General features: G+C 47.4%; 12 protein-coding genes across 12 annotated transcripts; 6 read left to right on the top strand and 6 right to left on the bottom strand.

The window, feature by feature from the left end:
• Positions 1-334: 334 nt before the first annotated feature.
• Positions 335-1,307, top strand: F5147DRAFT_781170 (uncharacterized protein; the record flags this gene model as incomplete). The annotated part of the gene is made up of 4 exons (XM_041442588.1): positions 335-416; positions 468-757; positions 813-941; positions 972-1,307. 4 exons carry the CDS (start codon positions 335-337, stop codon positions 1,305-1,307), a joined length of 837 nt encoding a protein of 278 aa, XP_041285369.1.
• Positions 1,308-2,425: 1,118 nt separating this feature from the next.
• Positions 2,426-3,610, top strand: F5147DRAFT_658837 (uncharacterized protein; the record flags this gene model as incomplete). The annotated part of the gene is made up of 3 exons (XM_041434506.1): positions 2,426-2,455; positions 2,606-2,782; positions 2,888-3,610. 3 exons carry the CDS (start codon positions 2,426-2,428, stop codon positions 3,608-3,610), a joined length of 930 nt encoding a protein of 309 aa, XP_041285368.1.
• Positions 3,611-3,644: 34 nt separating this feature from the next.
• Positions 3,645-4,348, top strand: F5147DRAFT_781168 (uncharacterized protein; the record flags this gene model as incomplete). The annotated part of the gene is made up of 2 exons (XM_041442587.1): positions 3,645-3,941; positions 3,989-4,348. 2 exons carry the CDS (start codon positions 3,645-3,647, stop codon positions 4,346-4,348), a joined length of 657 nt encoding a protein of 218 aa, XP_041285367.1.
• A 3,359-nt stretch (positions 4,349-7,707) lies between these two features.
• F5147DRAFT_781167 (uncharacterized protein) lies at positions 7,708-8,860 on the bottom strand (the record flags this gene model as incomplete). The annotated part of the gene is made up of 2 exons (XM_041442586.1): positions 7,708-8,139; positions 8,201-8,860. 2 exons carry the CDS (start codon positions 8,858-8,860, stop codon positions 7,708-7,710), a joined length of 1,092 nt encoding a protein of 363 aa, XP_041285366.1.
• Positions 8,861-9,490: 630 nt separating this feature from the next.
• F5147DRAFT_781166 (uncharacterized protein) lies at positions 9,491-10,635 on the bottom strand (the record flags this gene model as incomplete). The annotated part of the gene is made up of 3 exons (XM_041442585.1): positions 9,491-9,909; positions 9,974-10,040; positions 10,093-10,635. 3 exons carry the CDS (start codon positions 10,633-10,635, stop codon positions 9,491-9,493), a joined length of 1,029 nt encoding a protein of 342 aa, XP_041285365.1.
• Positions 10,636-11,769: 1,134 nt separating this feature from the next.
• Positions 11,770-12,492, top strand: F5147DRAFT_748485 (uncharacterized protein; the record flags this gene model as incomplete). The annotated part of the gene is made up of 2 exons (XM_041440073.1): positions 11,770-12,391; positions 12,476-12,492. 2 exons carry the CDS (start codon positions 11,770-11,772, stop codon positions 12,490-12,492), a joined length of 639 nt encoding a protein of 212 aa, XP_041285364.1.
• A 228-nt stretch (positions 12,493-12,720) lies between these two features.
• F5147DRAFT_748484 (uncharacterized protein) lies at positions 12,721-13,673 on the top strand (the record flags this gene model as incomplete). The annotated part of the gene is made up of 3 exons (XM_041440072.1): positions 12,721-13,187; positions 13,224-13,497; positions 13,602-13,673. 3 exons carry the CDS (start codon positions 12,721-12,723, stop codon positions 13,671-13,673), a joined length of 813 nt encoding a protein of 270 aa, XP_041285363.1.
• A 2,600-nt stretch (positions 13,674-16,273) lies between these two features.
• F5147DRAFT_587904 (uncharacterized protein) lies at positions 16,274-16,715 on the bottom strand (the record flags this gene model as incomplete). The annotated part of the gene is made up of 2 exons (XM_041432041.1): positions 16,274-16,636; positions 16,683-16,715. The coding sequence occupies 2 exons, from the start codon at positions 16,713-16,715 to the stop codon at positions 16,274-16,276; spliced, it is 396 nt and encodes a 131-aa protein (XP_041285362.1).
• Positions 16,716-17,123: 408 nt separating this feature from the next.
• F5147DRAFT_547060 (uncharacterized protein) lies at positions 17,124-17,300 on the bottom strand (the record flags this gene model as incomplete). The annotated part of the gene is made up of 1 exon (XM_041430338.1): positions 17,124-17,300. A coding segment is annotated over one exon (177 nt), but the record flags the coding sequence as incomplete, so codon positions are not given.
• Positions 17,301-18,309: 1,009 nt separating this feature from the next.
• On the top strand, positions 18,310-19,644 carry F5147DRAFT_658833 (uncharacterized protein; the record flags this gene model as incomplete). The annotated part of the gene is made up of 6 exons (XM_041434505.1): positions 18,310-18,517; positions 18,572-18,759; positions 18,813-18,984; positions 19,064-19,141; positions 19,197-19,556; positions 19,595-19,644. 6 exons carry the CDS (start codon positions 18,310-18,312, stop codon positions 19,642-19,644), a joined length of 1,056 nt encoding a protein of 351 aa, XP_041285360.1.
• Positions 19,645-19,890: 246 nt separating this feature from the next.
• On the bottom strand, positions 19,891-22,458 carry F5147DRAFT_658832 (uncharacterized protein; the record flags this gene model as incomplete). The annotated part of the gene is made up of 7 exons (XM_041434504.1): positions 19,891-20,206; positions 20,383-21,098; positions 21,275-21,412; positions 21,580-21,660; positions 21,881-22,209; positions 22,249-22,270; positions 22,321-22,458. 7 exons carry the CDS (start codon positions 22,456-22,458, stop codon positions 19,891-19,893), a joined length of 1,740 nt encoding a protein of 579 aa, XP_041285359.1.
• Positions 22,459-24,671: 2,213 nt separating this feature from the next.
• F5147DRAFT_781159 (uncharacterized protein) lies at positions 24,672-25,788 on the bottom strand (the record flags this gene model as incomplete). Its single annotated transcript, XM_041442584.1, has 4 exons — positions 24,672-25,079; positions 25,126-25,302; positions 25,347-25,534; positions 25,602-25,788. 4 exons carry the CDS (start codon positions 25,786-25,788, stop codon positions 24,672-24,674), a joined length of 960 nt encoding a protein of 319 aa, XP_041285358.1.
• Between the last annotated feature and the right edge of the window lie 864 nt (positions 25,789-26,652).

Genomic DNA, 26,652 nt, shown 5'->3' with positions numbered 1-26,652 from the left:
TAGCCCATCATTCCACTACTGGCAGTGCTTGAACTCCCATGATGTTACTACTGAGTCCGACTTTCCTACTATAGGGTGTGATCAGAACCCAATTTATTCCCAAACAGGTGACAAGGTTTAATTCACTGCGGTGCGTGTTACCTACATACTACGGAGTGTCAGAATTGCCTAAACTAACCCTTCAGCTTTTTTGGGTGATTATGTCCCTTCCATATCATATTAATATCCCATTAGTAGGCATGTCATAAAGGTCCTCATAAGCATTTTTAGACCAGTTCGCCTCCCATAGTTTGTTTTCCATCACCAGGGCAAGGTCACCTAGCACATACTCATCATGCACCCTTGTCTTACACCTCCTCCGAGCTCTACTAGAGGCTCTAGTCCTGACCATCATGTCGATAACTCGGAGGCCAGAGGTAGGCCCAGTCACAATTTTACGGGCCTTTCTCTGAAGACACTCCAGCAAGGCAGGCCTATGACTCAAACTCTCCGCAGAACTCGAGATTTTTCACCAACCAAACCCATCAAACGTCACAGGTCGTTATCACCATCATCTTCCAACACCGAGGACGACGATATCAATGCACCCGCATCCCTTCCCCCCATAATCAGCTATTTGTCTTTTGTTGTAAAGCGTGCAAAGGCGAAACATTCGGACAATCCCTCCGGCTATTGGAGACGTCCCAGAATGTTGGAGCTCCGCTTCGCTGAAAGGTATATTGGACCCTCTGATATGGTACCAGTAGATGTTGAGAGAGTATGTTTATTATTTATGTAACGGCTGAAACATTGATTGACAAACATTGTACCAGGGCAAAAGTCTAGTGGAGCATGGCTTGAGAAACATGTCTTCTGAGGCTGTTGCTCAAGCAGTCCTCACGAAGGAAGCTGATCTTGAATGGAAGCGATTGCGCGCCTTAGCCTCCGCTTGGGAAATTGAAGTTTCTCAGTGACACACAAGGCTTCTTCAGATACTTCTCGAGGATGAAGCTGCTTGCCTTGCCAATGCCTCGAAAGAACCTCTAGCCATCTCGTTAGAATCACTTGCCAATTATAGCATGGAGGAGCTCAAAACTCGCACAGCCTTCAGTATTGCAGCATATAGTCAGGATAGGACATCTTTCATTGCTACTGACGCACAGCTTGATCACCTCGAATTTCTTGCTCATGAGCACTATCTGCCCACGAGTGATGAAGACACCTTTGAGGTCAGTGCTCGTGGGCAGGAATCACAAGCAGGTGATGAGGGTCGCTTGCCTGCAAGCCCAACAAACTCGGATGCAAGCGCCATGCTTTTGTTACAGTAACATGGCATGAGTCCCCTGCCAGCAGAACAGCCCTCTGCCACCGCACGGCTATAGACGATACCGGAGTCTCACCAGCTCTATGACGATAGATGACGATAGATGATGATAGACGATAAGCGGCAACTGCCGGCTTAGATAAGCGGTCTGGACTGCACATGACGACACATGACGACATAGGTCTAGAAGACCTATTTATGTTATCAAGATAGAAGGCAAGCCTCGTGCTGCCTCATGTACTGATAGAAGGGTACCGCATGGACCCTATCTACGATAGAAGCCCGCCTCATGGACGCTATCTCTGACTCATGTAGATAAGCAGATTAGAACCCAGCTTTAGGCTGAGCTTAGATACGAAGAGTAGCCTTATATAAGGTCGAAGATTAAAGTAGATGTTCCTTACTTTAATCTTACTAGGTTTACCCTTGAACTCCTTGTCCCGCTAAAGCTACCTGCTCGACATCGACTCGTACCTTCAGTGACGCCTCTCACTGTCTGTAAACCCTGCTATCATCTCAGCGTAACCCCTCGTTAACCACCACGAGCTACGTTCGAGTACGCAACCTTTGCTTGTCTGTAAAGGCCGACGACTCTCAGCACTCAGTACCACTGTCGTGGTTGTCGCTGTTAGATTATCCTAGTCGCACACGACCGTGTGTCGTAACAGCTTTCGGATGAAGATCGTTCTAGCAAGTCAGGGTCTCGGTCCGTGTGTAAAAGCGCAGTGAAATGTACGGAGTCCCACCGCTGAAGTGATTATGAAATTGATTTTCTATTACCGAACTCTTATTGATCTTGCGTAACAGATGGCATGTTTGGGCTGTAATTGTACTACTACACCCTTACGATAAAATTTTTCTATTTATGGAACTTTTGCGACCTGTAGAACTTCTTGCTGGCTGTAGATATCTCGTCACGGGCCGTATTATGTCCGATTCCTCATTTGTTCTCCTCTTTGTAGTACTAAAGTTATCTGCAACAGACGGTGTAGGGTATATCCCAAATTGATCCCAGAACAATGATTTCTCATTTTGGTTGTGGCCCAGCATCCTAGAGACCTAGAAGGGAAACATGATCATCGCATAATCCTGTGAGAACAAGTGTGAAAAATACCCTCCATAATGGGTAAACAGGATGATCGGATCGAATCTGTATGACCTGCCTTTTTTAGTCAATGCTTTAATTTACAAATAATCACGCTTCACAACTTATTTCAACTGCATCAGGAGCCTCAGTAGCATGTACTGAATAGCGACGTAAAAGGTAAGACTTGTGTACTAGATCTTTGACTAAATAACCAGGATAGGACTGATATTGACGGTGTCAGCCAGCCAATGGAGATGCAGCTTCAAGCACAGCCCGACTGCTTGGCTGCAACAACACGGTCATTCGCCGCTAGTAGTAGTACACTCAGGTTCTCGCCTCCATTCTGTCGAAAAACCTCTACGCTACCAGGCTATCACATCCCAAACTCGAAGGTATGTCATGCATTTATGCTTACTGTGAACGTTACTGATTCAATTAGCCTAGTACTACTAGTAGTAGCTAACGGCAGTTGAAACATGGATCATCATTATCAACAGTGGGAAGAATTTTCCAGACAATTGACTGCTGCCGCCCAGCAACCTATGGGCGGCAGTCACCCCAGTTTCAATTCTTTTACAGTGGCCGATCTCACCCATCACGACTTGAACGCATCGAATTCTGGCGTCCCGCTACAACATCGTGATCATGACAACTATGGCTATGACCACAGACAATCTTACAATCACAATCACGCCACAGACCCCTACAACGTTAACTTGAATGTTGTCAACAATCCCTACAACTACAACGCCGGCGACAGCCAGCAGCAGCCTGAATGGCCAGTACAAACTCCAGTATTCCAAAACCCTTCCAACCTACCCCCCAACCTTCCAAATCTACCCTTGTGGCCAATCCATGCTCAAGGACATGTCGGTTCGTCGTCGCACACTACTAGTAATCCGCTTTCGGCCCTTGAGGTTCCAACTCATCCTTTTGACTTTCCGCTTGATTCCGTTCACCAGAAGTTGAACCGAAGGCCCAGAGATTTTAAGCCTCAGCATGACTATTACACAGCAGTAGCATCCCGACGACAGTCCAACTCCAAACGTAGTACGGGCGTCGTACAGCCTCAGTCTATACCAGACTCTATCCGAGTCATTCAGATGATCGTTTTACCACCGCAGTTGATTGAACAAGTGAAGGCGCAGGCCTACACGAACATGATGAGACTTACATTTGAGAACACCTTCTTCCCCACCGATGACACTTTAACGGATTGAACGAATGAAGCGCTCGATACTGCAGTCGCTCAATATGCAAACGGTAATTTCCTGTCCATATCCCCGCCTTGTGACTCATCGACGAAAAACAGTGGAGCTCCGTAAATGGAGAAAGTGTGCTGATGCGAAAGGCGAAATAAAGAAGCTAAGGGGCGTCCCCACCACCATCCTCAACAATTTTATGGCGTGTGGACGCCTCGTGGTCTTTGTCGCGTATGAACTGGCATTGCCGATTGTTGAACACCGTGAGGGACAACCAATCGAAACAGCCCGCATTGACATGGTCAAGTCCTTGCTGTTGAACGATTCATTTCTTGACGGACTCTTGAAGGTATGTCGACCTTAATGTTCTCTTTCTGATTTGACCTTTCACGTCAGTTGCGTGCAGGAGACGGGACCGTTCAGCCATTCCTGGTACCGCTTGCAAATCGCGCGATCACCAATATTTTGGAAATCGTGCTGTTGGAGCAACAATACAGTCAATACATCTTCGATGGCTCAGACAAGTGGAAGTTGCGGCTCATGAATGCCTTCTCTCTCGGAGGAACAACGTGTAGGTGGGGTTTAAGACAACACGAAACAGGTGTTTTCATGCAAGCCGAGCTTAACACTCTGGACAATGCTCGATACTTTGAATACCTTACAGATCAAATTTCTCAAATTGATCCCACTAAACTGTCGTATTTTGATGCACTGCTCACTGACAAACACTTTGTATTGACGGGTTGCTCATCCTAGCATGTTACGATCACTAGAAATGTCCTATTTCCTCCAGCTATAGATCTTGTCATGTACATTGGTGTAATAGTACCTGATTTTGTTCGTTCCAACCAGTTTTCTAGTCATCTTTTGGATCGTCAATGTAATATATATCTTTTTTGGGATTCTCTTAGTTCACTGATGTTCATTATCATTCTTCGAAAGCTCACGCGTGTTCATCATCTGCGGTATGGTAAGGATACGGATACTTTCTAGCAATTTTTTCCTTCAGACTCAGACAGACTGTAAGGATGCTCAGTAGACTGGATCGTCCGAAATCATCCGGTTGTGTCCGAGTCGAGGTCGAGGGCCGTATGAACCGTGATGGTGCATTGTTCAAGATGACTAAGCTCTCTTCAGGCCAACTTGAACTACCAGTACTACTACTAGTACGGTTAGTACCTCAATTTTACCTGGCTCAACATGCAGAAGGTCAGTCAAACTGACATTTATAAGAACAAATAACACTAATGTTCAACATCCAATCAGCACTCCAAAGCACCTCGCCAATAAGATGAAATTGAAGGGTATAGTACATGTCTACAGTGACTCGGTGTGGCAAGTCTGTGGAAGCAGTGCCGAGATGAGAACGACTTCAAGTGCCATGCTCAGTCTGAGGCCTGTCTTTGCCAGATGCTTATCATTGGTGAGAATGCCGGGCGACATATTGCTGATTTCTCAAACCAGTTCTAGCATGGTTGGTAAGGCGGTGCATAGCTCTGTTTCAACTGATGTCAATATCTAGAACCATGTTTGTCCCTCATTAGATATAACACGAGATATGTGCGCATCAATCAAGTCTACCAAGAATTCATTCAAGACAAGAATCAGCTTTGCATGAACGCCACCCTCTGCCAGGCTGGGTGCCTCTGATTGAGTTCGCCAAACATTCGGGGCGTTCAGGTATCGCGCGCGTAGACCATTCCAAGAAATGATGGTTTATTGCATAAATTGACAGCAGCCCGAAAGCTCTCGCAAAAGCAAGAAGCCTCTGAACTCTCCGAGTCAGACTGCCTCCTTCTCATTCAAAAGAGCCCATCATCTCAATCAGCCAACTCCCTTCACAAAACTTACCACCAGCAAAATATCTGATTCCGTTACAGGAGAAACAAAAGTCTGTTCACACTCACTTCTTCCACTCTCAATCTTACTTTCTTGCTTTTTAGAGTGTGTATGGAGTTTCAGACACATGGCATGCCACCGACCGATGCTCACTTCTCTTAGTAAGCACTACTCTGTTCAATTTTGTTGATCGTACACAAGTCAACTTGACCTGGTTAGCAGCAGCTGCGGATCAGCATCGATGTAAAGTATGTATTCCTTGTCTCTTCAATACAGCCCATCACTCACTCTCTTAATAGGACGCGACATTGGGGTGAGACCAACCCACAACTCCATGCAACCACCCGCAATCCCATCCATATCCATATCCGGTGTTGGCCAGCGCATCAGCCTCACATCCTCCTTCCCTCCCAAACATAGCCGTCTCCAGTACACCCGCCATATCGCAGAGTCCCCATACCTCCAGTCCCATGCCCCCACCATTGTCTGCTCCCTGCGTGTCAAATATAATCTCCTGATTCATCTCTACGAATGCCATACGTTTCAGCATCCCCTGATGACGTATCTCATATCTCAAATCCCTAACTTCACATCTCTGCTGTTACCTCAACAGGTGCAGAAGCCCATATGCAACAAACCATCAGTCCCATAGGAGACACGAGCACAGCAGGAGTATATGACGTTCAATTGGAATGGTTCATGACGGTGTTCTGTTTCTGGGTCCTAGGCATTGGGACGCTGATCATCACTTCGATATTATCTTATTATTTGTTTTCGCGGCTCCCTCAGAGGTGTGCTTTACTTTTTTACTCTTGACCCTCACACATTGCTTTCAATGCTACTGTACTTTATGATTTTTTTAGGTTCTGTTCTGTATTTTGTAGAAACCTCATTTTCTATGAAAAGTTTTGATCGAACGAAGGTCCGGGGCAGGGCTGTTGTATTTTTGTTGGACCATTACTAACTGGAGGCCAGCGGCATTGCCACCATCTGGTCAGTACTAGGTGTGCCAGATGCGAATGGCGACAGGCTCGTCTGAACTGGTCACGGTATCCTGCCAGAGTATCTAGTGTACTAGTACTATGGGAACGAGGCGGCCACAGGTCAACGCGGCAGTGAAGCAGTATGAAATGCACAGTGCTAGTATATGCACCTCTTGATCGCGCCCAACACCATCAACCTCTAGTAAATATTGAAGTTCATTTCATTCATGGGCCACACCACTCTGAGAGTTCATGTATACATAGCTTTAAAATTTATCTACTTGCCGAGTCTCAGCCTCTGCTAATTCAGTATGTACCAGACTTACTTTGTAAGATCGTAGTGATATTGAATGCACCACATCCAAAACTATGGGAGCTATGCATTTATTCGCCAACGCCAATGCCTGGTTGATCCATGTGAAATGCGTATTCTATCAAAAAGTCATAAATTACCTTATAGTCAAAATATAACAAAAGAAAAATAAGAACATTTGGAAAATGTACACGCTTGACGCTACCAGTCCTTGCAGGTAGCGATGGTGCAATGTCGCAACATTGTCGCAAACTCGCGTGCTAATTTAGATTTGACGAGTGATGCGAACACCACTTTCCACGAAAAAGCCTTCAATAGCCATGTAATTCACAACATAAATATTGGAGATGAGAATGCTCACTAAGAGGGACACACTTATGCTACCATCTTTTGCTGGCCAGCACGCTACAGCATCACAACCTTATCGTAAACTCCTCACAATAATCTAGATTTAGAGAAATTAATAGCTATGTACCAACAACTCAGATTTATCGCAGTATACATTGCCATATTTACCAGGAGAAGAATTATATTCTGTTGTAGTTCCCACAGCTATAATATCACGGACTCATAAATTCATTGATGCATAGTGGAGCAACTACATAGATAACTCTACTCTAAACATCAATGACTTCTAGCTCATCATATTCTATTGCGTAATGTGCTGAACCTACCACTTCATGATCAAACTTTGTGCTAAGAAAATAAATTCTATCCTTATCGACCCACACGTCTGCTAGCTCTGATTCAGCAGAACCAAACTTTCTGTCCAAGATGACCTCGACATAAGGCAGGGACATTATCAAGTTCCAAGGAGGCCAGCCAATGGGTTGGTCGACTACTGATACTGTAGACGGTTCTTTCACCACTCGACCCAGACCCCACCTGTTCGTCACAGCTAGTGGGCTGAAGTCCAAAATGTGCAATGTATACTCCACGTCACCTGAGGCTGACGTGCCGACTGACAATGCCTGCAAGACTCAATTCCCGCTAACATGAACTTTGGATTCATCTGAGAGCTCAAAAACACGAGTATTTGAAGGACCCCAGCACTCCCATGGTACTGGCATTGCTGCTGCTATTCCTTCAAGGTTGAAGAACATCCTCGTGGAAATGATGAAGGTCCTACTCGCTGCCATGGTAATGCATAGCAGCTGGTTTTGGAGATCTGAAGTGTGCATAGCTTGTTGGGCTTGTAGCTGTGGGGAGCTATCAATATAGTCCATCGGAAGGAAGCACTGGATATTCAGATATAGGCCGGGCATTATGAAGCATGCCAGCAATTGTGGCGTCTGGGACACATCCTCAATTGAATAGAGCTTCAACTCGTCGGTGACAACAAGCAACCTATTGTCTCCGAGAAAGCAAAAATCAATCGAGTTTGGTAAGTCAATTGTGCCACTGAGGACGCTCTAGATGGCGAATCAGCACTCAGCCGTCGAGTCTTTCAGACGTTTTCTGGCTATGGCTCACATTAGATCTTGTTGAGTGTTGCCAGTCCCAAATATGCAGCTGCCATATCTCCTCCTCGAATGGATACACAAATGAGCGGCACAGAGCAATATGCCTCCCAAATCCCTTGAGCTTGGCACTCTCTGCAACAAAGTATTCATCCCTGGATGCAAGCAGTATCGACGAAAACAATGTTTGTCCAGCAGCTTGGGGGTGAACACCATCCCTATCCAGGACTCTGAGGCCGATGTAGAGTCTCTCGTAGTCCAAGTCGAGTATATCAGTGACAGAACACGCAATGGCGATCAGGTTTTGTGCTGGATCCATGAACACATCAAGGTTGTGTGAGTCAGGAACTGAAAATAATGTTCCTGGAGACCAGTTGCGCTTGACTGTTTTTTGTGAGGGCTTTGGAAGTATTGGAATGATTGCGGCCATGTCCTCTTCTTTATCCCACAAGTAGATATGTCCATCTGCGACGAACTTTTTGTCAGGGTACATGTTCTTTGGTAGAGAGACTGTTTTGAAAGAGTTAGGGTCAACTTTGAACCATGCGTGAGCTTTGTCCCTCAAGAGTTGTAGGCGCTTGGAAACAGGGATGCTCTCATTGTCCGTATTGGGAACATGGAGCAAGTGTTGGCCACTGAGTTCGACAATGTACTGAAGCTCGGAAGAGGACATGTACGCCTGGCGAAGGGCCTTAGATACCTACAAGACAATCATCGTAAGTATATAGGACAATAATAACATCACCACAATTATAAATTGGGCTCATGGATGTACAACGAAGGATATCTCGGCATGAAAGAAAGCTCAAAATGTTGAGCTGTAGTTCTCTAGGAAGAGACAAAAACCCTGGTTTCATCTCGTGGCTCATTCTCTTAACAGATCAGAATAGTGTAAGCTACAAGAAGTTGGAGAAAGGACGTGCTCCGGCCTTGAGGCAATGTTTGCTGCTATGTTGGCTTCAGGCACCAAGCATTGGGTAGTAGGCGCCACGGGAATCACAAGGAAGAATGATTGGGCTATGATATATAGCCACATATACTTGAACTAGATAAAGGCCGAGCTTCGCCGGCAGCAACCTTGTCCCACAAGTGTCGTGTACTTATCGATTTTTGAGAGGAACAAATGGAATGCATGTGGTATACTACATGTACATCAGTGCTTATTAGTGGTACATTCAAGTTATGACAAAACTTTGGAGAGTGACGAGTTAGAGTCATGATCAAGAAAAGCTGGGCAAATTTGCTATCGTACAATGTGTTACTACAAGAGTGCATTTAGACAGTTTCCGAGTCTAACAAATCATTATGGTGAATCGTTGCACAGCTCCAGTTGAGAAAAGTAGAATTTACCTTTATGAGCCTGTTTCTTTCCTTTGAAAGGCATGTCAGATGCAGGGCCAGCACCAAGTTTGCGTTGTTTCAGTGGACTGGAAGGCATGTTTGATGGAGGTCGCAACACAATCATATCGCAAAGAACAGCATTGAAGATGTGACGCTTGGACTTTTTGATGTGATGGTGAAAAAATGCGAAATGAACTTCAACGATGGCACCACATAATTTATTCTCGTATTGGGCCGGTGGTATGAGTTTGCGGTCAAGGCCATATGCTGGGAGAGGATTGATAGTGTGTGTTTCCACCAGGTTTGCGAGGTGGGGTTTGCAGCGTTCTGCAACTGGCCAGTTCGCCATATCAAAATCAGATGTAAGGTCCGCAGTGGTGTCTGGTAGTGGGTAGTACTGTCAGTTGTACTAGGTTGATGTCTGAGACAAGGATATTTGGCTTACCGGTCAAAGTGTCATCATCTTCAGTATCACCAGCAAGTTGAGCTTCTGAGCTCTCGGTTGATCTCAACTAGTGATGAAGTTTTGAGTGCGTTAATTGAGAAATGAGAATAGTAGCTTACTGGCGTGAATAAATGGTGAACAAGTTTGATGGAATCAAGACCTAAGGCCGTATGAATGGTACTTAAGGATTCGGCATCACGTTCTCGTCGAATCAATTTCTCAAACCCCCACAAGTTGTCAACAATAGTGGAAAAATCATCCAAGGAGAAGCCAAAGTCTTTGTGACGAGTTGCAGTCAGATGGCATGATAATTTGACATCTGAGAATCTTCCATTGAACACATTTGCAGGATCAAACTGTCCATCAGGGGTGAAGTAAAAGTCCGTACGACTTATTTGGAATACTCCCCGCAGGGTAAGTTCATCAACACCGGATGTGTGTTTTGGTATCAAAACATCACCTTCACACCCTCCTTGAAAATATTCGACTCGAGGAGTGAGATTCTGTGTACCAACATAAAAGCCCCCGTCCTGACGTTGGAGCTTTTCAAGGACAGTTTCGGCAGATACAAGTTTTGGCATAACAGGTTTGGTCGAAGCAGAAGAGTCAGAGGGGGAAGATGTATCTTTGGATGTGGACGTGTTTGATTTAAGCTGGACCATGATTGGGGATCTGGGATAACAAGCAGATAACAATTCTGTCCATGCTTATATGTCAATTGATGTCAACCAGAAAGGACATAGATTGATATCATGATTACCTGAGAACAAAGTTTTGTACCTCCGAGGCATTAGCAGGGACACTGAGGAGTTCTGAAGAATAATCTACACTCAAAAAAGATCCATTCAGATACTTTGATATGATCCGATGTCCATGTCTAATCCTGAAAAGTATGTTGTTACGGAACTTGAGGTTTCAATCCGTGACAATCGGCATCCATTATGAATTGATGAGTGGAAGGATGAGGTAATACAATAAAATTTGAACAACAATAATGGAGCCGGGACAGTAATAGGTTTAGTTACTTATGTATCATCGAAGGCCGCCATGTGACAGTCTTGTGGGGAATCAGAAGTAGGAAAAGGCTGACATGAAACCACGTAACTTGGAATGGAGATGTAAAATTTTACTTGTCATCAACGGAGGTCAGCAAGACAAAGATCCAAGTAAGGGAGCTAGAGACATGACGAGGGATTCTTTCTTGAAAACATTTTCACTGTGGTACAATGGGGCATCACAACAACACTGAAATTGTCAGCGATTTGACAAAGGCAGAACTGCTCGCCATAGTTCCTGGAAATACATTCAAGACAAATATCAAAAAGCTGACATGGTCACAAATCATGGATAATGTGCGCAAACTACCAGACCATATTTTGGATATGATACGTCGAGCTGCAGAGGAGAAAGACAAGGAGCATGAGAAGGAGCGCGATACAAAAGCTGAGAGAAAAAGGATTGCTAGCAAGCATCGACGTGACGCACAGAGGAGTATGATAGAAGAAGCAGATTTTGAAGAGAATAGTGATGGTGTCAATGACCATGATTATTCGAAGTTCCTTGGATTGCCGTCAGAAGAAGAAGTAAAAAAATTTGCCGAGCATACATATCTGGGATGTCAAATGGAGCTCTTGCAATGTCAATTTGCATTGTTTGCGCAAGGGAGTTGATGAGCTGTGAAGGTGCATAACAGCAATTGTGGGAGAGATAAATCTAAATATTAATGCGAACTTTGCACAGGTGACATGCGCCATCTTTGTAGGATACCAAATATCAAGCGATGGCTTTCTGTATCAATGGGAACATTACCTGCTGCAGCAACGTTATGGGAGGGGTTGTTGTTGGTTGATGGACATGTTAAAGGAGAAGCACCAAATGCGACAGGCTGGGTCTGTTGTGAATGTTATGGATCGCTCGAGGCCGACACAATGCCCAAGTTTGCACTTGCAAATAACATGTGGATTGGTCCAATTCCACATGAACTTGCAGTCCTCACTCTCCCAGAGGAACTCCTAATTTCTCATCACTTTCCACGATGTTACATTTTCAAGTTATATCCAAAGGATACTCATGGTGCAAATCCTAGCCATTTGCAGCGGGGGATGGCTGGGAATGTCACTTTGTACAATATGAACACCGACGATGTTGTGAAGATGATCGAAGGCCAGTTTCTACCACAACCAGTTGCATCTTTGGCATCTGTGCTTGCTGTAATGTATGTTGGGACCAGGAATTTGCCAAAGGATTGGCTGAAATCAACATTCCGCGTTCGACGTGATGTTGTCTTCAATGCTCTTACCTGGTTGAAGGCGCACAATCCACTTTATGTTGATATCCAAATATCAGAAGCACAACTTGCACGTCTCCCAGAGGATGATGTCCCTCAAGAGATTATTTCTGTTGTCTGCCATGAGGCCAGTGATAACATTGCAATGCGAGAGAGTGAAGGTTATGTGGTTACTGATGATGGGATTACAAATAATGGTGCATGTTGTGCTTCAGTCAACATCATCGTATAACATGCTGAGATTTATTAGATGATGACATCCCGGATCTTGAGAATGAAGCTGAAGGATATAGTATTGGAGAAGATAGTGATATTTACGGTATGCATGTATATGGTTTTGAAATGAGCGAGTCACCGACAACATGTACTAGATGCACATGTTATTCCATTGAAGTTCTTAGGTGTCACAGACATGGAACTCAGCACATTGCCATTGAATGATTTGATGAAGCACGCACTCATGAATATTGATGGCACCTCTGAGAAGGAAGGAGGTTATGCCATTCGCCATAGCCATCAGCCTGTTTCTGATTTTGGACGCAACCAAGTTGGAGGAGAAGATTTGGATAGGAAGAATCCACTCGCTACAACATATCCTAAACTTTTTCCTTATGGTGTCGGTGGAATTGAGGATACACGTGGCAAATTCATCGGTTTTGACGAGCATGTGCGATGGGCATTACAGTATCACAATCGTCGATTTCGAACTCACCATTCATTTCCATTTGTCATTTTCGGCATGGAGCAGAAGTGCAAGGCTTTGCAATCAGCTCGGATTCAGATGCGTCGCAAGGACTTCGAGCGCAATGGATTTATCATCAATTCTGTCACAGTTTCTGACCTTCAACAAGCAGAGAAAGAGGAGGCAGAACACAGACCGATATCTAATCCTCGGGTTTGTCTTCTTTGGAAACATGTATTTGCAGTGTCCAGACGTGTCATGGGGTCTGATAATTATTGAAGTCAATATCGCGGTTTCATATGGGGAACATGTTTGTGTCTTCGTGGCCCAAGTCTTTGGATGACAATCAATCCAAGTGACACACATGACCCTGTTGCACAGATCTTCGCTGGGGAGCAGATTAATATGGATGATTTTTCCCCCGTTGCTGGCCCAGATAGCAATCGCAGAGCTCAAAACATTGCCAGGGATCCTTTCACCACTGCAAAGTACTTCTTCTTCATTATCAAGGCAGTGCTTTCAGCACTCTTCCAAATCGAAGTCAAAGGAAATCGGGTGCATAGTGGAGCCCCTTCAGTGACTTCACCCTATAGTGTAGGGCAGCCTGCCTTGACAATGCTCCCTAAGTGTCGGGCCAACCCACCATAGGCCCACATTAGAATGTCAACCCAGGGTCAGGGGTGGGCCTGTGGATGTGTTGTACCCACCTGTTAGGGCTGGGCCCATACTAGACTAGCCTCTATGTTCAGGAGTGGGCCCATGGGTGTAAGAATTAATAGTTGAGTATATTGAAGGGTGGGGCCACAGTGCAATGGAGAAGTAATGTCTCACCAATATCAGGTGGGCCCATGGTTGGATCAGGGAGTGGATGCCGGAAATTGGGTCAGGGACTGAACATTGGGAATACTTGTCGGTGATGATACATTCTTCACTAGCAAGTATCTACTAAGATGAGGGTTAGACAGGTGGACATCAGGAATGAGTACCGGCGACTGTTTATCAGCATCGGTGGCTGTATCCCGAGAATATAGGGTCGGCAAATGGATATCAGGAATGCTTACCAGTTGTGGTACATTGGCATTGGCCAGTGTATCCTGGGACGATACAGAGTATGCTTGCCTGAGATAATCCCTCCATGGTATTCTATGGGGAGAATTCATCACCGACCATCCATGGCACCGATGATCGGGTTAATATAGCATATGCTTCGGCAAATGTAATGCCGGTTCCGGTGGCGCAGCTTTGCAGCATGACAGTATATTCAATTACGCTGCCGACAGGCCAAACACCATGTGCCCTCTAAACCCGAAGTTCTTATTGTAGTCTGAATGCCAAGGATGGCGAATCACAATGGTGCAATAATGCACCTCCCGGTGTGCATATAGTAGCCCCTCTGCTACTATGAACTTACAACACACCCATCACACAATGTGGAAGCACAATGCCAGCACAGCATTTTAGCAGATTACCATGGGTGAGTGTTGCAGTAGGGCGGCAATATTATGACCCGGTGAGGTTGGTATACTGCTGCGGTGATGTTCATTAGCGGATATGCCGCCATTTGTGCGGCGCAAGTGCGGTGCAATTGATTATCAGGAAAATTCATGGTAGCAACAAACACCAATTATTGCACTGGGTGTTGCAGTAATGCAGCAATGTTACGACCCGGTGAGGTTGTATACCATTCTGCGGCGATGTTCAACAGCGGATATGCTGGCATTTTTGCGGTGCATTTGATTATCACTGGCGGCAGAACATGCAGCAATGTTCTGAACGCTGCTGCATCAATAGCTACAAGTACAAATTGTTCAATATCTACAAGTACAAATGGTTCCATAGCTACAAGTACAGTAATGGGTCCATGATGCTACCAACTATCATTCATGTGCGGTAGATGCAATTGAAGCCGAGTCTTCAAAATCCTGTTCCACAACAGCGCCAGAATCTTGCAGCAGCGCCTCACCTTCTGAGTCTCCACTATTAAAGGGCGACTCATCCTCCGGCGGGGCAGCAGTGGCCAGCGTCTCTGCGGCATCTGTCCTCATGACAACAGGAAGAATCTCTGCTGCTGGGGACTCAGCATCGGAATTCAACTCCTGCTGCAGTGCGGCCACCTGGTCGGCCAGCAGCTTGGCATTGGCCTCCTGCTCAGCAAGGCACCAGTTGGCCTCCTGGAGCAGCTGCTCACCGGTACTCACCCTATCCACCAAAGAGGCCACCATTGTTTGCAGCACTGCCAGATCCTCCTTGAGCGCCAGAACTGTCTGGTTGTCTGGCGCAGGAACATGCGTGGTGGCAGGAGCGGCGGTGGTGGCAGGGACGGTAACGGCAGTGGCAGCGACATTGCCTGAGGAAGCGGCTTCATCCAAAAGTAAGTATGGTATGATTCAACTATATAAAAAAGAACCTACCATCTGTGATGGCAGTGACATTCACCATGGATGCCCTGCGGCGTGACTTAGACCTAGTGCGATTAGCAGCAGGTCTCCTGCTTGTTGTGGGAACGGCAGATCCTTTGCCGCCGCACTTGTGTTTAGTGCGGTGGCAGCGCGTGCACACCGCGAGTGGGTCATGGCTGGTGTTGTAGCCTTAGCGGCAAATCAGCTGCCGCTGCACACAGCCGCCACAGCCGGGTGACCAGACCGGCAAGGTGGAGTCAGCGTAGTCGTCCTCTTGAAGTCCACTGGCTGGATTGGCAGCCTTGCCGCTACCCTTTGGAACAGGCTGTACAAAATTAGATGGCGATGATAATGATGATGAGAAAAATAAAACTCACTGGGATCTCAACATATGCTGCCCCCATCTTTGGTGCCGGACCAACAATCATTTGCTCCTCATCCAGCTCATCTATCTCCACATAGCTGGGGTCTGTCCCAGAGACAGGGTTGGGAACAGATTCTCTTGTCCTCTTGAGGACACCTTTGATAGGCTGGTATGAGGTCAGAAAAGCTCAACAAAAGAAACAAAAAACTCACCTTTACTGGTGCTGGTGCTGGCTCAGGCGCCGCCGCCGCATCGTCCAATTCCATGTCATCATCGCTGGTGATGATGGCCTTGGATTTGGTGCGTTGGCGCTTAGGCTTTGGAGCGGTGCTCAGGCTCCTTGTGCTCATGATGCGTCGCGGACGCTTGCCGCACTCCAGTTGGCGGCCACAGTCATCTTCAGATTCCCCTTCCGGGACTGCTTTCTGCTTACCTTTGGCCTTGGCAGAAGGGCCAGCAGCAGGTGCGGCAGGAGGCGCCGGTTGCCCATACCCAACAGTGAGTGGGTAGAGCGGGCTGTTCTTGGAGTGGGGATCTTCTGGACGGATGTTGGTCCAGACTGGGGTGCTCACCACCTTGCAGAAGGAGCCTTGTAGGTGCCATCGCCGACCATAAAGGCACGACCATCCATCAGGGAGATTTCATCCATGGGATTCGCCGCATACAGGTGCTCCGCTTTGAAATTGCCATCCATGACCAGGGATCTGGAATACAGCCAACTGGGCTTTGGCAGTTCAGATTCAGAGTTGGTTTCCTCTTGCTCATCTTCAGGGGGCAATGTCACATTGATGCCTGGCTGGGGACATGCTGGACAGAAGAGAGCAAGATCTCCAGGTTTCCTATCTTTGGACTCATGGCCGAAGCTGTTCCATTTTAACAGCTGGAGCTGCCGCCACTGCCTAGCCACCCTCATTAGCTCGCGGTAACGGTCCTGCCGATAAATTAACACGCCGCCACCTCACAAAGAATGGGCTCACCGGCACAAGATGAGGAAAGACAGATGTGGTCATCCTCCTGAGCTTATTATAATAATTCATTGCTGATGTCCCACACTCCAAGTTGTCCAGCAAAAAGTCGTTAAGGACCTAAAATGTGAAGGCAGTCTTGGGTTGGGCAAAGGACACTGGAAACAAACCCATCTGGCAGAGCTGAATATCAGCGGTCGGTGCATCGGCGCACCTGCAATACTTGATTTTGTGGGTGTGTACTCCGGACTTGTCAACTATGGTTGTTATTTGCTTGCTATTTTTGATGAACGGCACCCCAGTGGGTAGATCATTGGGGATCCAAGTTTGCTCGCCGGTCGGTTGTTCATCTTGCTCAGCGGCATCGGCAGTAGGCCCTGGTATGTCATCGGCATTCTCAGTGTCGGTGTCGGCAAACAGGTTGTCTATATCATCAAACTCGTAGTCCTGGCATGGGCAAGAATTTCCGTTGTGCCCCAGTGAGATCACCAAGCCAGTCTTAACCAGGCAGCTCTCCTCAAAGAATCCACCTGTCCATTGGCTGATTCGATGGAAGGGAAGCCTCACATGCTCCTTCCTGCAGCAATTTGTGCAAAAGAGGGGCTCACCGAAGCAGCCGTGACACTTGTATACACCATCAGTTCCACAAATTATGCATGACCGGCTGGCAGGAGCTTCCCGTTGGAGCAGTATATTGAGATACTCTTTGGTCCTTGGAATCCATTGCCAAAGATAGTCATTCTGACTCTTGAAACAAGCTGAACGATGGACGGGACACCAGATATTGCTGGAAGTGCTCACCAGAGACTTGGGTAGCTGCAGTGGCATGACATTCTGCTGGTCCACAGTCTCTGAAGTAATCTTTTCCTCCATGATATAGCATATCCTGGGATGGTTGCTTCATCGGCGATTTGGTAGGGGTGGCTGTGACTGATCTTATTTTCTGGATCTTGGGTCTCTCTACCCATTTCCCTGTTACTTTCCTGCTCCGGAATGTTTTCTTCCATTCCACAACAGAAATATTGCTGGTGGGTGTCCACTCCTGGACTTTAGATCCTCCCATCCTTTGACCCCGATGATGAGTGATTGAAGCTAGGAATTTGTTCACTACTGGATTGGGATAAACACCGAAGTCATGTATGTAACATGTTTTGGCATAGGTATTATTGCAGACTTTAACTGGTCATTTGATGGGTTTGTTCCTCAGGAGCAGCATCTCACATTGATATGATATCAGAGTCAGTTATGCATGCATAGCATGTGGCCATCTGTGCATACATAGAGCAGGCAATACATATTAAACTGACATCATCATTCATGTCGATCATGATTCCGAGTCAATAGCTATATCTGGAAATATGAACCATGAAATATCATTCATCTTGCTTTGATTAGCCCTCAAACTCCTCAGTTTCAATAGGATTATGTCAGGCCTATATCTCAGTCATATGTACTTGTAGAACAAGCAGCCAGTGTTGCACAAGGAGAAGCAATACAGGTCTGTATGCAGGTGGATCATGTAGCTAGATGTACATAATATGAACATTCTGGAAAGGCACCGAAAGAGCGACCTGAGTAGGGATCTGGAACCGATAATTTTCAACTCTCCGACCATCCATTTCATCAACTGTATAGTAACATGGCCAGGAGTGCATCCCCTGTCATCATGCCCCAGCAGACCAAGCTTCCCCTGATCAAGGCAGAAATTGCAGTCCTCCAGGCCCACCTAGAGGACTGGAGGTCTGTCAAAGGTAAAGAGCGGCACCAGCATTTTGAAGGCTGTACACAAGGAAGCTTGCCTTCAAGCTCCCACTCGGGACAAAGCCTTATTGAAAGCTCGAAAAAAGGTATGAACCAATGTATGATATATCTGTTTGCTGGCTATTTATTTATTACAACAGACTTACAAGGAGTGGTTGTACAACCAATGCCAGTAGGAAAGCCCCAAAGCCTCTCATCAAATATGGCAAGAAATGGACAGCTCACCTGTGTATTAATTGAGCAGAACAAGGCTCGTATTCGAGAGGAGACTGGAGAGATGCCTGGGAGTGAGGCTATGATTGTCAAGTGGCCAGAGGCTACCAAGACTGTCCTCGCCAGGTCTTTCAGCTGAAGAGAAGGAAGAGGCAAATGTTCTTGCAGATAAGTGGAACAACGAAGCTGCTCCAGGCTGAAGTCCAGGTCAATGTTGCTGAAACAAAAGGTGCTGATATCATAGAGCAGTTCGCCACTGAAATGTTCAAACAGGCAGGGATGAGGGTCTTTGTGATGTCAGCATGGCAGGGACAGCAGAGGCAAACTGATGTTAGGAGCTGTGAGTGATATCATCGGCTCTTGTTGATCAGAGGTCTAATATCTGATCAGACATGACCACAATGATCAATTTGGGGGAGTGGAAAGCTTCATGAAGACAAGGAATTGGGATGAGATATTCATGCCAGAATGGCGGCAATATGCTGCAGAACAATTCGGTGAGATGCCCTGCTTCCGGTCCTGATTGTTGTCCTAACAATCAGCAATGATTAGATGTCCAGGATGATGATGTTCCACAGGTCGTCACCTCCAAGAAACGAATGCCTAGAAAGCTCCTTGACCTGGAGGAAGATGATGATGGGTTGCCTATGCTCCCAGATACCATGGGTTTGAAGTGCGGCGAACAGCAGCATGTCATTCAGGTCGTTCTTGACCAGGCATTACAGTTGGTGGATGTCTCATTCACAGCATTGACCAGGTCTGAAGGTTTCACAGGGATGTGCATGAGAACCGACAAAGTCAAGGCAGCGCTGCCCTGGGGCGACTTGATTAAGAATCAATCAGATTTCTTCAATGGCACTTACTGGCCAGTGGACGTACAGGTGGTGGAGCCGTCTAAGATAGACAAAGCCAGTGCTACTGCTCTGTTGGATTTCTGGTATTATCGGCAGAACAAGAAGCTCCGTCCTACCTTCTGTTTCAAAGCTTGGAGAGACACTGATGGCGATATGGAGCCGGCGGCCAAGTCTTATCAAAAAACATCCGCCAGGCGAGCCGCCGCCGCAACAAGGCCCATGATGTCCCTAGTGAGGAAAGCTTGGATGAAAGGGAGGACCGTCAGTCTTCCTTTGATAATGGAGAGGAAGCATCAATGTCCAACAATGCCAGGGAACAAACACTGCCGGGATCAGTATGTGCTTGCCAAAATCTGTGATGGAATGCTGATGCGCCGCCGCCCTGTTACCGGTCAGATATTACATTCCTCCACCAACTCAGCAGGAGCAAGGCATACAAAGGCCCGTGTTACTGTGGATAAGCCGCCCGCTTCAAGGGCTGCAAAGGCCACAAAGGCCGCAAAGGAATTAACATCATTTGTACCGACCACACGTTCAGGGAAGCGGCGCGCCGCCGCGTCGATCAGTGACACACCAGCCAAGAGAACCCGGAGCAAGGCGGCTATAGTTGAAGCTCCAAAGCCAAGAAGGGGCAGGAAATGATCCTGGTCATCAGTAATAACTGTAGTGTAGTATGACAACTGTCCACTGCTGCTGTATATGATAATTCTATCATATCACCAGTGTGCTGGAGTTACATAGCAAGATGGCGCCACCTACCATTCATGTATGGCAGGATAGATCCATGTCAAATTGGCGGAGCAACCACAAACAAACTCATTGCTATTGTACATGAAAACTGGTATAGCCAAACCTGACATCTAACTATTGCCTATTTCCTACACCTGACTCCATCCACCCATATATATCTATTGCCAGGTTCATTGCCCACACCTGACGGCGCCCCGCCCTTGGTGTCGCCGCGGGTGTGAGTGCTGCTGGCAATGGTGCTAACAGATGGGCCGGCAGATGGACCACCCAACATGGAGCCACTGGAGATGTTGCCAACCAATGATGGCAGGTTGAAATACAAGCCTTCCATGGCCTGCATCTGACCCATGCTGACAAGCACCATGCTTTGACCGCCGCCATACATTGGGTTGGCAAGATACAAGGAGTTGGTGAAAGGGGATGATGAATTCGGTGGACCGGTAAGACATTGATGGATGGCGTTGTAGGCATCCTGAAGGACAGCGGTGGTACGTTCTTGTTGCCCCAATTGGTGTTGAGCACGTTGAAGGTGCTGATCTCTGGTGGCTGATTCTTCTCGCAATGTCTTGACTTGACTGTGTAACTCCGTTACCTCTGCCTGAAGGCCTTGCAATTCAAGGAGGGCGGCATCCTGAGCGGTGATCCTGTCTTGCAGTGCATTCAACTGCTCTGTGGTGGTGGTATTCTCGGCCGTAAGCTGAGCAATGTTAGTCCGGAGGGTGTTGGCAATCTCCTGAAGAGTCGCATTCCTGGCACTCAAATTCGCCGAGTCTTGCATCACCTCCAACGTCATCCCCTCCAACACTTTCATGAGCCCATCGTGAGAATCGTCCACATCCATCTGAGGATGCTGTATCAAGGACACCAATTGCGAAAGAGGTGGTGGTGCCTCACCCTCTGGGGACAGGGTTGTGATCGGCGGCACAGAGGTGGCCAGCGACGGCAATGCGGCGGCAGTGTCATCATCAGACACCAGCATATCTGAGGCAAGTCAGCGAAATGGTAACATCAAGATTGTAAAATTACCTTCTGCCATCCGCCGGTGGCGTGAGCGGGATCATGTTCGGCCTTGTTCACCGAGGTCGGCTTTGGCATGAGAACATTTAAGTTTTTGTCAGGAGCAATGGCCACAAGCTCAAAGTTTGGCGCCTGTGGTGCCATATCCTTCACGACAAATGAAGCACCTAGTGACATGAGATAAATACACGAGATTGAGGAATGACATGAATCACGTATGATTTCATGCAACCATCACATGGTGGAACCAGCTCAGGACAATCAGTGTCCTGCCAGATGTTAGCAAATCTTTAATCATATGCCGACGGACTCACCGTCGTGATATCTTCCTTCGGCGCATTGTGCTTCAGCGACACTGACTCTCGAGTGACTTTGGGCCATTTTGACGTCTTGGTCTATCAGGCACAAATAAATATACACTATGAATTCATGAGCACAAGTACTTTACCTGCATTGCAGTCGAGTCGGCAGGATGGTGTTGCGGTGCGCCGCCTGGAATTGGCGGTGAACTGGTATTTGACCCTTTCCTTCTCTTCTGAACTCAAGTTGGCCGACCTTGATTGACCTCAACAGCTTCTTCCTCATTCCCTGGAGGAACTACTGCCTTCCCTTTACCTTTCTGAGAGGAGGTATATGCCAGTGGTGAATTCCCTCAGGTAGGGCCTGGGTCATTTCCCTTCGACTCCTTCGACTCATGCGCCGCTTTGTCTTCGGCATTGGCATTGGCTTAGGCTTAGGCTTCACCTTGGCCGGCGCCGGCATGCCGGAAATGGTGGTGGATGTGTTCGCCGCTGCGGTAGGCTTGGCAATGGTAATGCTGTGGGCCTTCTCCTTCAATGGATGTTGCTGGATTTGGGGATCATCAGTTCGGATCCTAGCCCATACAGGCGCACTGGCAAAAGATTGCTGCGCCGCATCCAGGTGCTCCAGCATCTCCATGGCTGCTGAAAGCAGGATCGGCAGGATGGTTGTTGCCGACATACCATGGGTCTTGAATACCAGGGACTACTTGTAGTCAACACATCACCCTGCCCTGCTATTAAAAGAACACTCACCATCAGATCTCCAATTTCCACAGCCAATTTCAGGTGATTGGGATGACCATCCCTCAACTTTGCCGCCTTCTGTACAATTTTCATAAGCTGCTCTGCAGCATCACCCATGGCAGTGTTGGAAAATTCAGCATTGGGCATGGTGTGGAAAACAACTGCAAGATGGGAGATGAGGGCACTGATTCTGTATCTATACGAAGCAATGAAAATTTGAAGTCAGTCACTTCTCAGCACCGAACACGCGGCAAGGAATTGTTTGAGAATCACATGTTCCGCGTTTCGCTGGCAAGACGATCCATTGTTCTGTTGCCACAATTTTGCCACAATTTCAACTTCCACGATCCACAACCAGATCTAATATATAATCAGTTGAATAGAACTGTCCAATTCTCCATTATTCTCAAACATCACATGTCCCATCCTTCCAATCGCCCTTACCCAGGCAAAGTCCGATTTGAAACACCAATGGAAACCGACGAATCTGCCTACAGCAGTGAAGCTGGAACGCCACCGGTCAATGTCAGTGGCACTCGTGAGTTGATCTTTCCAACTTCGGCGATGGACCGTCCTAACTCTCAATCAGGTTTCAATTTAGAAATGTCTCTCCCTGTGACACAGCCACCCCCAGCGCCAAGGTTTAACTTTGGCATGGATCTCGACATGCCTGCGGCGCCATCTGCCGCACCTCCCATGCCGAGGTTCAACCTTGGCATGAACTTGAGCATTCCTGGCTGCCGTACCGCCTTCATCACCGGTGCTGCACACCCAGCAACCATTCAACCTGGGGTTCACCCTTCCTCAGCCCGCACAGCAGCCAGCCCCCAAGCCGTTCAACCTGGGCTTCAATCTTCCAGGTCCCTTCCAAGGCTATGCCGCCGCCGACCACATCTTCCCAGCCATTCAACTTTGGCTTCAATCTCCCCCATGCCACCCCACTGGCAACAAGCTCTGGACCGGTGCCTGGCCCAGGAGGATACCTTAAGGCATAGCCTGCCTCAGCCCACACAGCAGCCAGCCCCCAAGCCGTTTAACCTGGGCTTCAATCTTACGCCGCCTGCCGACCACATCTTCCCAGCCATTCAACTTTGGCTTCAATCTCCCTCATGCCACCCCACCGGCAACAAGCTCTGAACTGGTGCCGGACCAGGCAGACACCAGATACCTCAAGGCATGTAGGTTATGACATCAACAATAGATGTAAGTGACATAATCTCCGCCTAGTCAGTATTGACCATCCTTTACAGCATTCCAGTTTGGATGTGAGCCTCCCTCCCCGATTGGGGAGTGGCAACCAGAGCTCATTAGGGTACCGCAACCTGCCCCTCCTGTTGCCTCCTCGCCGCCTGCTATCGCAGATGTGGCACCAGGACCATCCATGCCTCGTGCATTGCCCCTCACTGGCAGGCATCTGGAATGGCCCACACTGAAATCTTTGGTTGGTGATGCCGAACGTGTGGCAATTGATATTCTGAATCACCTTGGAGGAGAAGAATGTAAGTATTTTAATACTTGAGACAGCACGGCGCATGCTAACATGTCAGTTAGTTGATCATCTGGCACAGATGATGGTCGGCGGCGCCTTGGGTCCAGGGGATGATGTCCAGGATCCCAAGCCTGATGAAGTCTTGGAGAGCAATAGGGTGATGCTCATGGCATTCTGTGAAAGCAGAGACCGGCTAACTAGGATCTTCAAAGATCTAATTAGCCTGCATCACCTTGCACAGGTGCATGAACGGGTTCTTCCCACAGTGGAATCCTTGTTACATGAAGTTGACCGGGCAGAGGCTGAGTCCGGCGAAAAAATGTAGTTAATACTTGTAATTTCCGCCTCCCTTTGATTGTACAATACCATGCTTGATAAAACAGCTGCTACTCTGCTTTGGCTTCTGCAGACGTCTTTTCTTTTTGAATATTGGCTCTGCAAATATATAGTTGGGCTCAACTGTTGTCTGCAGGGTAGATGTTTATCGGTGGCGGATGATGCAGGGTGACCGGCCACACCATGTGCACTCATTGCGGTGGTGCTTGCGCCGAGACCTTCCTTTCGGTGATCACCGGCTCGGCAAACCTGCGGTGCAGGCGTCTACAGGATGACTCATATAATATTAGTCCTCTCCCAGCGACACATGTGCATTTATTTCGGCGGTGCCTGCACTGACCGGCTCTACCCATATAGTCAGCCTGGTGTACAGATTTAAATACAACCGCTATTTCTATTGAACATCGGTGACTAGTGACCAGTACTTAAAATAGTCCGCTTGTGGGATATCCGCAAACTCGTGAACATCATCCCTCATGTACCAGACCCAGGCTGTTCGGTCGCCGTCTGCCATATCCAATCCATGTCTAATAATTCATCCTGATCCGGCGATCATAGAACCTGCCGGGTAGACACTTTCAATGCCTAAATTTGGCATCTTCATCCTTGCTACTCCATAATTGCCGAAGGTGGTCATGACGTCAAACCATTGGGGACGTGACAGCGGATCACGGTGCATCAGCAAACGCCGGTTGCATACGATAGCGAGTGCGGTGAATACGGATGCCCACTCTCTGAGACGATCTCCCATTTTGTCCAATTTCTTGTCAGCTGCCCAGAGACCCAAGGCTATCTTCGTTGCCAATGATGACCAATAGAGGTTAGGGTGCATGACTCTCAATGCAGCGGCGATGAGCGCCGCCGGTCTCTGCATTGCCTGACAGAAAGACTGTCCGTCAAACAGTTTAAGAGTCGCTGAGACATGCGGATGAAATTTTGGTGCCTATGAGAGTGAAAATGGATGCCGCTAATTATGAGGTGTGACTCACTGGGTGACCTTGCAAAAACCATGCTGGGGACAGATTGATACAACCCAGAGTACCGCCACATTGACTTGGATAAAAGTTTGAAGAATGGGTCCTCCATTGATTATTCGTGGCGGCGCCGCTTGTCACACTTCTAGCCAGTGGAACTGACATTATTGCAGTAGCCGCCGCCATGTCATTCTAACACAGTCAATATAAAGATTTGGCAATTACGGACAGCTTACTTGTATCACCAGATCAATTGCGCCCGGAAGATACCAGAGGACGATGATACTGAACTTGTCACACACAACTGTCGGCCGATCAAGATGGATCTGGCTGTCAGGTGGATACCGGGAAAGAAGGCTGTCCTTGCGAGCAGGGTTGATGCCTTTTTCCATCATCTGCAGAACATCTGCATACCTGGCTACATCTAAGTTGATAGTAACTCATATTGATGGGATTTAAGATCACATAAGGCGCCGCCGAAAGAGTCATACCAGGGTTCCGATAGGCATCGGCGAGGGTACTAGCCAGTTTTGAGCATGCCACAAGCATGACAAAATCTAGTTCGAGTGGGGGAATAGCATTGGGCCATCCGCCGATCAGTGCAAGGAACTGGCGAGAGACATATTCACTAGCAATATGGGTTGTGGCCAAGGCCCAGTCAGGAGGAATATGAATCATGGCTTCCATATAACGTACTAGGCATTGTAATTATATATGTCTGGCAGCAAACCGGTTACATAAGTCTGGCGGCACACCGGTTACATAAAATACACGAAGAGTGACTGCCATATTGACTAACAACATTGATAACATGAGGATCGACATAAGGAGGCATGCATACTGCGCATTGTCTTGACCTAATTCCCCATATGTAATGAAATCGGCGAAATGTGAAGGGGACCAGTGGTCATCCTGTAGATGCATGCACCGCAGGTTTGCTGAGCTGGTGTTCGACAAGGTCACGGCGCAAGCACCGCCGCAATTAGTGCACGGTGTTGCCGGCAACTTTATATTTGTAAATTTGCAGAGCCGGTATTCAACAACGAAAAGGTGTCTGTGGCCAAAGCAGAGTAGCAGCTGTTTAACACCATTTAACATACCTCACCAGGTGATTCCTCGCCACATATTCATGCATGGGTCAGCTGCCGCCGGTGACAATCCATACCCTGCGGTATTATGTTCGGTAGTGCCACAGGCCTTATACTATGTCACTGGCATGCATGCATAGTGAGGTATTCTATGGAAGCATGAGGCAATCACCCCCGGTGACAATTACCCTGGAGCATTATGTTCAGCAGTGCCACAGCTGCCCCCTGCGGTGATCCCGAAATATGCAAAACTGTTGGCGAGTGTATATGGGCCCACCCCTCACCATCAAGTAGCACCTACCAGACATAGCCTATGCATCATAATACCAATATCCTATATATTTTTGTATTCCATAATGTATATACAGTGGGCCCACCCTTGAGCCTCAGTTATTTCTAGCCTCTGGCCCACCTGCTATACTGGGGTACAATCCCATATGTGGGCCCATGGTGG

Source organism: Suillus discolor (genome assembly GCF_016758755.1).
Source record: "Suillus discolor strain FC423 chromosome Unknown F5147scaffold_127, whole genome shotgun sequence".
Taxonomy (NCBI): domain Eukaryota; kingdom Fungi; phylum Basidiomycota; class Agaricomycetes; order Boletales; family Suillaceae; genus Suillus; species Suillus discolor.
Note: the sequence above shows the minus strand (reverse complement) of the source record. Positions and strands in the feature narration are given on the sequence as shown.